The 10,879-nt window shown below is 42.7% G+C and overlaps 1 protein-coding gene across 1 annotated transcript in view; it reads left to right on the top strand.

Annotated features, from left to right (window-relative positions):
• Nucleotides 1-355: 355 nt before the first annotated feature.
• Nucleotides 356-10,879, top strand: part of Kiaa0232 (KIAA0232 ortholog) — a gene marked incomplete at its 5' end in the record, with an annotated part of 49,101 nt that continues 38,577 nt past the window's right edge. The window contains 1 exon segment of the mRNA XM_013506822.1: nucleotides 356-851. Within this exon segment, the coding sequence (XP_013362276.1) occupies nucleotides 708-851 (144 nt within the window).

Raw genomic sequence — 10,879 nt, 5'->3', positions numbered from 1 at the left:
CTCAGCGGCAAAGCGTCTGCCTGGCAAGCGCAAGGTTGTGAGTTCGGTTCCTGGTACCGGAGAAAAACAAAACAACAACAACAAAAAAGACTAGTGTCCTAAGACACAAAAGACTTTTTTTTTCCTTTGTGGAGACAGGGTCTTGCTCTGTAGTCCAAACTGACCTTGAACTTGCTGTGTAACCCAGGCTGCCCTCAAATCCATGGTGATCTTCCTGCCTCAGCCTCCCGGGTGCTGGGATTACAGGTTGACACCAAAGATACCCTAATAAGGAAGAACTGTTCAATGTTTTTCAAAAGATCAACGATGGAATTTCTATATAACGCATATACCTTTTTCTCACTCACTTTCGTAGGTTCTGCCCGAGCCTTGCGTGTGGCCTCAATGTGAAATGAAAGTAGAAGACTCCATCTGTACGCGCATTGCTGTCTGGGTGCTGATGCACTGGTCATGCCTGGAGAGGGAGGCTCTGTCCTAGACAGCTGACTGCGGCACAGTCAGTGCGCTCCCTCCATGTCCAGCGCCTCCCGCCACTGCTGGAGTGAAGACCCCCACCGGGCCCCTGCAGGGCCTCCGCTGTGGGCCGTGCTCTGTCCGTCGAGGGTGCCAGCCACCTAACTTCATGCACCTGTCTGCGCCCTCCCCGTGGATGCTTCGCCACCTGAGAGCCCCTCTGTTCTTGTCCCGGCCCTGTGTCTGCTTCTGACATGTCGCTGCTCCATGCTTTGGGCCCCGTGCAGACCTGGCTGGGACAAGAGCTGGAGAAATGTGGCATCGATGCCATGATCTATACACGCTATGTTCTCAGTCTTCTGCTGCATGACAGCTATGACTACGACCTGCAGGAACAGGTACTTACATGCTTTGTAAAAATAGATGATTTTGTCTGTGTACTTTTTCTTTCTTTGGCCTTTTTGAGACAGGGTCTCATTATGCAGTTCAGGCTGGCCTTGTGTTCACTTTGTAGCCCAGGCTGGTCTTGAACTTTCAATGATCCTCCTGCCTCTGCCTCCCAAGTGCTGGGATTACAAGCGTGTGCCACCACACCTAGCATTTTTTCAATTTTGTAACCTAGGCTGGCCTCAAACTGCAGCTTTCTGAGTGCTGGGATTTCAGATGTGTTGCACCACACCTGGCTCTGTGTACATTCTTTTTTTTTCCCGGGTATATCCTTAAGAGTCTTGATTTCATACTCTTGAACAGAGCTGGTGTGCAAACTTTGCCACTGACAAGACAGTAAGATTGTATTAAAATGTAAACTGGCTGTGTCACTAAGCACACTGCATGGTTCAGCTGCTTGCCCCTGGGCTCTCCATGTTGCTTAGACCCTGCCTTGATTCTGAATCTTGTCGGGATGGTAATAGGTGCATGGCCTGCTGCATTCGAGCAGGGGAAATCGCATATACACCATATATTTAATCACCCCCCTCCTATTTTTGACTGTCCAAAGTTTCACCTTCAAGGTGTTAGGCTGCTTACTATTGCAGTGTATGTAACAGATGAACAGACCTAACCCCCTGTAATGCTCTTGGGTTTGGCCCAAGTCAGTGTGCATTACTTTGTAAGTCAGGCATTTTATTTTTTTTTAACAGAATGAGAAATGAAACAAATCCAGATTCTTGGAAAAACTCAAACTGCTCATTTTCTTTTCTTTTCTTTTCTTTTTTTCTGGTACCAGGAATCGAATTCACAACCTTGCGCTTGCCAGGCAGGCGCTGTGCTGCTGAGCTAAATCCCCAGCCCCTCAAACTGCCTCATTTTCTAAGACGAGCTACTGAACTTGTGGCCTGCTGAGGGGAGCAGAGTTATTGACAGTGCACAAGTGGGCTCCAAGTGATCCCTTCATACGAATCTCATGTAAAATTTTCTGGTTTTCCAAAGCCCTTAATAAAAAGAAGCGGGTGTTTTGTGGGCAGTTTCTTGACAGTAAGAGTAGGAACAAAGTTTCATTTACAGAATTTGCTATGCCTTTCCAAACCTCAGAGAAGCCTAAGAGTCCTAGAAATAACACACAAAGGCTCTCTCCCCATGTTGCTTAACCACTGTGGAGCATCGAGGCTTCTCACTGCTGCTGCCTGTCGTGGTTTCTGGGTGGAAGTATCTGCGTTTCTCTGCTTGGTGGTGCTGCCTGCTGTGGCCGGTGAGGTTTAGGTGAAGGGAAGTTTTTAAAAAAATACTTTAATATTTTAAACAAATATTTTAATATTTTTTGCCTTTATAGAGGAAATTTTATTGTTATTTACCTTAATAGTTTCAGAAAAAGGAAGAGATTAGCTCAGCCCAACATGATTGGCAGTTAGTTGGCAAAATCTAGTGAAGCAAGTGTCCTGATGGCCAAGGATTTAATTTGGATGCTTTTAGTACTTAGCCATCTAACACTTCAAACATAATCCAGAGTAAATGCCTCATCTCCTTCCCTTTACCTTTAACACTGAATCTGTTCCACTTTATTATGGAAACACCTTCATTAAATGATTCTCAGAGAAAACTATATCACTTGTTCCCGGAGGGAACAGTTTCCTGGAGAATAGAGCCATGAAGACAGTGCACAAAGGAAAAATTTAAAGTAAAACTCTATATGCTAACTTACTAGTCTAAGGAAACAAAACCTTCCAATATATTAAGAAATAAATCCAGTTACAAATGCACTGATAGGTCTATATGGAGGGGTCTGGAACAACTGAAAGTGGCTGGTTATTTGGAAGATACAGAAGCAGGAGCGGTGCGCTTAGCCCAGTGCTGGCCCTCAGCCTTCTGCATCCAGTGGCCTCCCGTGCTCATTTCAGCCCCTCTGTAGCTCATGTTCTTGGTACTGTGTATCCCGCTAGTTTAGCTTTTACTCCTTGGAAGAACCACCATCTGTGTTGTTTCCCTGTACTGTTTATTCTGATCCTTACAAGAGAAGCTGCAAAAATCAGACTCAAGCTGGGCGTGGTAGTGCATGCCTGTAATTCTTGTACTCGGGAGGCTGAGGCAGGAGGATCATTGCGAGTTCGAGGCCAGCCTGGGCTACAGAGTGAGCTCCAGGTCAGCCTGAACTGCATAGCAAGGCCCTGTCTCAAAAAGATAGAAAAAAAAAAAAAAGAATCAAACTTGTCCTGGACTCCTCACATGTCTCCCCTGAAAGTACAGATAGTCCTAAACTTACAATGGTTCAGCCTAAAAGTCTTTTTGCTTTATGATGATGTGTGTGCACTACACATTCAGGAGAAACTGGAGTTCCAATCTTGAAATCGCACTTCTGCTAGGGTGGTGATGTGTGGTGAGTTTCTGGGCCGTAGCAGTGATGCTGCAGCTCACAGAAACTGATGAGCCTGTCACGCAGTGTCCCGTGCATCTGCAGTTATTTTACTTCAGTGCTCCCCACAGCTTTCAGGCCCAGTGTGCTCTCGCTGTGTACACAGCTGTGAGAACCCATGCAGCCACCAATCTGTGCTCACTGCAGCGCAGTGTTCAGTAATCACACAGGGTGTCTGTCCCACACAGGGTTATAAATTGCCTTTGTGTTGGATGGCGTTGCCCAGCTGGGGGCTAACGTAGGTGTTGTGAGCACATTTAGAGTAGACTAAGCCAAGCTAAGATGCTTAGTCTGTCGGGTATATTAAGTACATTTTGACTTAGGCAATAGGTTTACTGAGACACAGCCCCATCATGAGTCAAGCAGCATCTGTTCTGACTTCAGCAAATTTTTACTCAGCAGACACAAGTTAAATACGTTCTGCCTACAGGAAAAGCATTGGTGTTTGCATTCAAATGTCACTTCTGCCTTCTGTTATTATTGGGTTAAATGTACCAAGTTAGTTTCATGTTCATAAATTAGTATTTCAGAGCTCAAGGAAAGAGGCAGAAGTGTCTTCCTAGTACTTTTTCTAGCCCCAGTACTTCCCATGATTTGCCCTTGCTAGCAGTGGAAGAAGTTGCACATATCAGTGATCACACTAGTTCCAGAAAACGGAGGAGCCATCAGGGGAGTGGGTGCAGAGCACATAGGTCATCACATCTTTTGTGAAGAGTTATGCTGGAGGATAGGAGAGCTTATAGGATAAAAACCTAAACTCCTAACCAGAAGTTTTTTTTACTAGCTCCTGATGTTTGTCCTGAATGACTGTCCTGTTCTCCTCCTTTGAGACCCCCTTGAGGTCCCTTCTTTACTGCCAGTGTCATACAGGGAAGAGCATGGGCATGGGCTCTGAATAGCTGGGTTCTGACCCCTACCTGCTTCACTGTCTAACTTGGGCAAGTCAGCACCTCTGTGCCTGTCTCTGTTTTTAGATGCCCACATACCTCATGTGCAGGCCTGGCATTACTTAGGGTTAGAGATTGGCTGCTTTGACTGTAGTAAAGGAGGCCATAGGTACCAGGCATCACTAGGTACTAATAGTACAGCTGGAGTCAGGCATGGTGGCATATTCCTATGATCCCAGCACTCAGGAGGCTGAGGCAGGAGCATCACTGTGTGTTTGAGACCAGCCTGGGCTACATGGCGAGACCCTGTCTCAACAATAACAACAACAACAACAACAACAAAAACAGCTAGAGTGGCACCAGACCCAGAGTAATATTAGTGACCTCTGTGGTTATACAGTAATTGCCATTTGTACAAACCTTTCTGTCTCAAATGGCCATTTCCCTATTACTACTGCTCCTGTAGCCGGTGGGCAAACACATTTATTAGAGGCAGGTGTAGCTGTTAATGCTGTATTTCCAACATTTTCTGGAACAATTACAATTTGAAGTAGTAGGCTTTGCTGTATATTCTAATTGTGGCTTTAGCTACCATGGTCTCTGTGATATTTCTGGGTATAATCGCTACCTGATAATCTCTTGTAAAGGTGTTTTTCTAGACTAGACTAAGGACTGACAGATTATGGTGGTAATTACTGTTACTGCCTTGTGATATGGTAACTGGGTTAGTCAGTAATAAATTTTAGTAAGCTAAAATAAAAGTCTTTTGATGATAGATAGATAGACAGACGGATGGATGGGAAGAACCTGCATTTGTTCCCCGGAAGGTATAATGGGAGGGTGAGGGGTTGTTCTCTTGAGTTTAAGGAGAGGTGTTTAGTATAAAAGAAATAAGAGAGTTGCATTATCAGTTGCTGCAAAAGTTAGTAACTGAAACACATACATACCACACTCAGCCCTGTGTGCTGCTTTTATTTTTGTTTTATGAGAGTTTCACTGTGTAGTGCAGGCTGGCTTTGAATTCGTGGTAATCTCCCTGCCTCAGCCAGAGTGCTGGGGTTACAGGTGTGCACCGTCATGCCTAGCTGCCCTTGTGCACTCTTGAAATCCCCACTTGTGTTCTGTCACACCTGACAGATTCTGTACATCATTGGAATGGGGCAGGGCTCAGTTGGACAATCCTGTTCTTTGTGGCTTTTCCTCAGTCCCTCACTGGCATTTAGCTGCAGACAGCCTGACCTAGGGGCCTGAGGTAGCATGACTGACGTGGCCAACATTGTGGCAGTGACCCTGGAAGGCCGGGCTCAGCAGGGACCATTCAGCAGGCCTCTTGTGTGGGTCAGGGCCAGATGTACATGGTGCGCTGCAAGCAAACAGCCCAGAGAACCAGGTGGAAACCTGAGACCTTTTGTGACACGAAGTTTAGGCTGGGGAATCGGTCTTCCTGCTCTTGGTGGAAGAACTACTGCTTCCCCAAAACCACCTGGGAGAAAAAGGAGGCTATAATTTTCCAAAGAGAGAAAAATAAAAAACAATACAGACCTTACTTGAAGAATTGGGCCCTCTAACTTTCTTTCTTTCTTTTTTTTTTTTTTGTCTTTTTTTAGACAGGGTCTCACTATGCAGTTCAGACTGGCCTTCAATTCACTTTGTAGCCCAGGCTGCAAAATTGATCAGACTATAGAAGCACTAACTGTTCCTTTCAATGAACTAATGGAAATTAGTAGTACAATTAGCTGTCGTGTGTGTGTGTGTGTGTGTGTGTGTGTGTGTGTGTTTTCTCCTTTCTTTTCTCCTTTCCCCCCATCGCAGTTCTTCTTTCCTTTTGAGTAGCTGCTTTCCCTTTCATAGTATCTGTTACACCTTTTGGATCTTTACTCTTTCAGTTTCTTACACTAGAAAGACAATACAATGTTTACACATTCGAGTCTTTTATTTCGTGTATGAGTATGGTCTCTGGTTGCATCCGTTTACTTACAAAAGCCTTGACTTTATCTTTCTTTTTTTTTCTAAGGGGAGAACGCAAACGCAGTCACCCAACACCACAAATTAGCACTCAAAGTACTGAGTAATACTCCATTGTACAAAAAGATATCTTTTATATTCATTCTTTGGTTGATGGGCATTTGGGTTGTTGCCAAGATTTAGCTATTTTAAACTGTGCTGCTATAAACATAGGTGCACATATATATATTGCTGTTACATCTGTTACATCTGTTATTATATATATGTTACAATATATATATTGCTGTTACATCTTACTCTTTTTTTTTTTTTTTTTGTCTTTTTGAGACAGGGTTTCGCTATGCAGTTCAGGCTGGCTTTGAGCTCACTTTGTAGCCCAGGCTGGTCTCGAACTCACAACGATCCTCCTGCCTCAGCCTCCCGAGTGCTGGGATTACAGGCATGTGCCACCACACCCTGCTACATCTGACTTATTCTTGAAGCCATACCTTATGTTGTGTATACTCTGGTGCATAGAATAACCTATATTTGAAAAAAAATCTAGTTAGATATATGTAAATTACTAACAACAGTTAATCTGTACAGAGTGAAATTGCAGCAGAACTTTTTTTGGCTTTTGGCTACTTTTTAACTTTCACGTATTTGCATTTATTGAATTAATACTTTTGTAATTAGATTAAATAATAAATCTGTACACTGCAAGTTTTTTTAGTCCATTGTTTAATGGGTTGCTTGGAGATAAAGCATCATTTTAATAGTTCATGAGTTGATAAATCTGAAAGCCGGAGACCTCAAAGTCCTTGGAATGACCTTGAATAATATGATTAGCTTTGGTTTTTATATGAAAAACTATTGCTATTAGGTTTAGACTACTGTACAGTAACACTTATGTAAATAGAAAATGTATCAGCTTTTATGTCTAAGGAATATGGAAATAATGTTAGAAGTTAGTACTGATGGGCACACAAACATTATCAACATACTTCCCAAGGTGTTTAAATTTTTTATACATAAAATTTTTGTGGAATAAAGATATTTTGAATATAAATAATTACTTTAAAAAATTCATATTTTTGCTTTTTTACTCAAACAAAAAGGCTGCCAACACATGCTTGACACGGTCAGGCAGTGGGAACACAGGGACCACGGAGGGCAGCTCTGAGAGCTACCAGTTTGTGGGTTATGGGTCTGCAGCCACACTGCTGGGCTGAGCAGGGGGCGATCACAGGAGGGACCCCAGGAGATCTCATTGGGCACTCTTGGAGGAAGACGGAGGGTTCAGGGCTCCCAAGGTCACAGCAAGGGGAGGCCTGCAGGAAGCAGCACCGAAGAACCTGCTGTGCTGTGCTAGAGGTTTGCATCTCAGTCCTGGGGACTGAGGCCTTCGCCCTGGCCTGTGGCAGCGCAGGTCAGTGTGGGGTCATTGACTGCAGCAGGGAGGTCAGTGAGGAAACCCCACTCTTGGCCAGAGACCTAGGGAAAAAGGTGGCTAGGGTTAGCCTGAAAGTGTGTGTGTTTGGCTGGAATGTCTCATTTGCAGAGGCTGATGGCAGCCCTTCCAGGCTCTTCCAGTATGATGTTGGTGAATTTAGCACTGTATCCTGTCCTCAAAATTTGGCTGTGTTGTTCATTCAAAAGCAACCTAAAAGCCAGCCTGAATGGGCAGGAGGAGCAGTGTTCATGTAGCTGAAGGACTAGAAGTAGTGCTGGCCCCATCTGCTTTGATTCACGCTTTGCAACATCCTTACAGATTCTGCTGTGCCTCCCTCCCACCTCCTTTCTGTTTGGATTTGAACTCACTCCATGCAGAGTAGAGGGTGGTGACAATGGGCACATTTCTGGCACTATATTCTCACACACTATTCAAAGAAGTGTTTCTTGTGTTCCTTGCAAAAACCACGATGTACTCATTTTGACCGTCTTGGGGCTTTGAGCTGATCCTTGTGGCCAAACAGGCGAGACATGCTTACTTGACATTCCACAGTGAGGGCTTGTAGGAGTGGGTGGCGTCAGTCCCATGCAGACACCTCAGGTCTCTGTTACTCACGAGGCTGTGAACAGGAAGGTGTGGGAGGCAGGGGTGGGTGGGCGCAGTGAGCAGCAGACGTCAGTGATGCCAGCTGTGTTCTAGAATGTTGTGTTCTTTTCTTCCTCCAATTCCCAATCTTCTTTTTTGATAGAAGACATGAGAGAGTCAATCAAAACTGTAGCCTTATGTTACCTTACAGTAGTGCCTAGAAAATACCTGGTATAAATAAATGGACACAATGGGAAGTTCTTTTGCACACCTGCTTTTGATTCTTAATACTTGTGTTCTGTCAAGATAAGAGGTTTGTTTTTTTTTTGTTTTGTTTTGTTTTTTTGGGTTTTTCTCCGGTACCGGGAACCGAACTCACGGCCTTGCACTTGCCAGGCAGGTGCTTTTGCCGCTGAGCTAAGTCCCCAGCCCCAAGATAAGAGGTTTGAAAACCCATGTTAGGTTTTTTTCGGTAACTCTCCATTGTATGCCTTCTTACCTGATGTTTATGGGTCAGTTCACTTTTAGCACAACATCGGAAACTAAAAAGGTAACAAGTAAGATAGAAATATCTTGGATCTTTTTACTGCACTTTTAAAAAATCTGATTGGGGCTGGGGATTTAGCTCAGCGGCACAACGCCTGCCTGGCAAGCACAAGGTCATGAGTTCGATTCCCGATACCGGGAACCCCCCCCCCAAAAAAAAACCAAACAAACAAACAAATAAAAATCTGATTATAATTCAGTCCTGGTAGTTCATTGATAATTACGATACATCAACACAGCCCAGGAAGTCAGAAAAAATAGAATAAGTGAAAAGAACCGAGTGCAGAAAAGTATATGCAGTATGCTGTTGTTTGTGTTGATTTTTTTGCACTTGCTCATGTTTCTTAATGCATTTAGCCTAATGTGTGCAAGGTAAAACAATACTTGTTTGCAAAATTTTTGATGCTATAAAGTCATTTTAACAACTGTTTGTTATAAGTAATACCAAAGCTGCTTTATACATACTGTTCTTTTTGTCAAAAGTTAATACAAGAAATCTCAATTCCTATACAAATTTATAAGCATATATGTTGTTAAGCTGATGGTGCAGTTCCAGTAGCATTTTCCTTATCTTGATACAAAGAAAATTTTATTTATTACAATACCTGTTCACTTACTCAATTGAGGAGCTTCCAAGGGATTAACCTGCAGTGTACTGGCACATTAAAATGCAAACATCAGGAGAAGACTCAGAGTTCTGTGAATGCTTCATTAGCATTTAGTATGTTCTACTCGTACTTGTGGGTTCATATCACCATTTGACAGTATCTGTGTGAAGACAGACATAAACTCTCAGTAAGTCTCCATTAATAGAGCAGTTAGATAGGAAAAAGAAGTAAAAGACACCCAGATTAGAAAGAAGTAAGACAATTTTAGTCATTATGACTACCTTGTATGTAGAAAATCCTAAGGAATTAAATAACGAAAACGATTCCATTTACAGTAGTATGAAAAAAAAAAAAAAAGAATAAAGTACTTAGGAGTAATTTAGCAGAAAGCACAGGACTTAAGCAATAAAAACTAAGACACCATTGAAATAAGTCAAAGAAGACCTGAATAAATAGAAAAACATCCCATGTTCATGATAGGGAAACAGTGTGATTATGATGGCAGTACTCCCCCAAGTTATCTACAGATCCAGCACAAGCCATGTCAGAATCCCAGCCATATTTATTGCAGAAATTGACAGGCTGATCCTAAAGTATATGTGGGAAATGCGTGGGACTCGACCTTCCCACAAATCCTGAAAGAAGAAGAGCACCGTTGGAGGCCTCACACTTCCCAATTTCTAAACTTGCTACAAGGTTCCAGTAAGACTATTTGCTACTGATAGATTACTAGATGTATAAAACAGAGAAGTGGAATTGACAGTGCAGAAACAAGTCTACATTTGTAGTTACTTGGTTTCCAGCAATACTGTTCACTGGGGAGAGAATAGTCTTGAAGTTGGGTCCCGGCCTCATACCACATACAGAGAGTAATTCAGAGTGGATCACAGACTTTTGTAAGAACTAAAACTGTAGAGAGCTCTTAACTGACAATATAAGGAGCATAACTTCATAACTTGAGTTCTGCAGTGACTGTAGTTGTTAAAAGCATGAGCAGGTAAAAAAGATACGAGTACATTAGACTTCATCAAAATTGGAAACTACTTCAGGGGAAAAGAGAGCCTACAATAGGACAAAAAATTGCAAAGTTTATATCTGATAATTGTCATACATGCAAATAAGAATTCATACAGCTTGACAATAAAAAGAAAATCCAGTTTTAAACTGGACAGTGGGTTTGAGCAGAAATTTGTCCAAAGGAGATATACAAATGCCATTAAGCATATGGAAAGATGCTTGACATCATTGTCATTAGGGAAATCACAGCTGCACCAAGATTACCAGAATAACATGGGCAGTCACAAATGTCAAGAATGTGGAAATATTGGAACTCCCATGCATTGCAAAAGTGATTGAAAAAGTAGCTGCTATGGAAAATAGGCTGGTAGTTACCAAAAGGTTAAACATAAGAGCTAACATGACGTAGTGATTCTTTTGTTTTACTATTACATAATAGCGATGTGTATTGTATTGGACTGTGTAGTGTTTTATTTTGTTTTGTTTTATTTTTGAGACAGGGTCTCTCTATGCAGTTCAGGCTGGCCTTGAGCTCACTTTG

The sequence above is a fragment of the Chinchilla lanigera genome, unplaced genomic scaffold, assembly GCF_000276665.1.
Source record: "Chinchilla lanigera isolate Chin_1 unplaced genomic scaffold, ChiLan1.0 scaffold00113, whole genome shotgun sequence".
Taxonomy (NCBI): Eukaryota; Metazoa; Chordata; class Mammalia; order Rodentia; family Chinchillidae; genus Chinchilla; species Chinchilla lanigera.
This window is presented reverse-complemented; position numbering and strand designations above follow the sequence as displayed.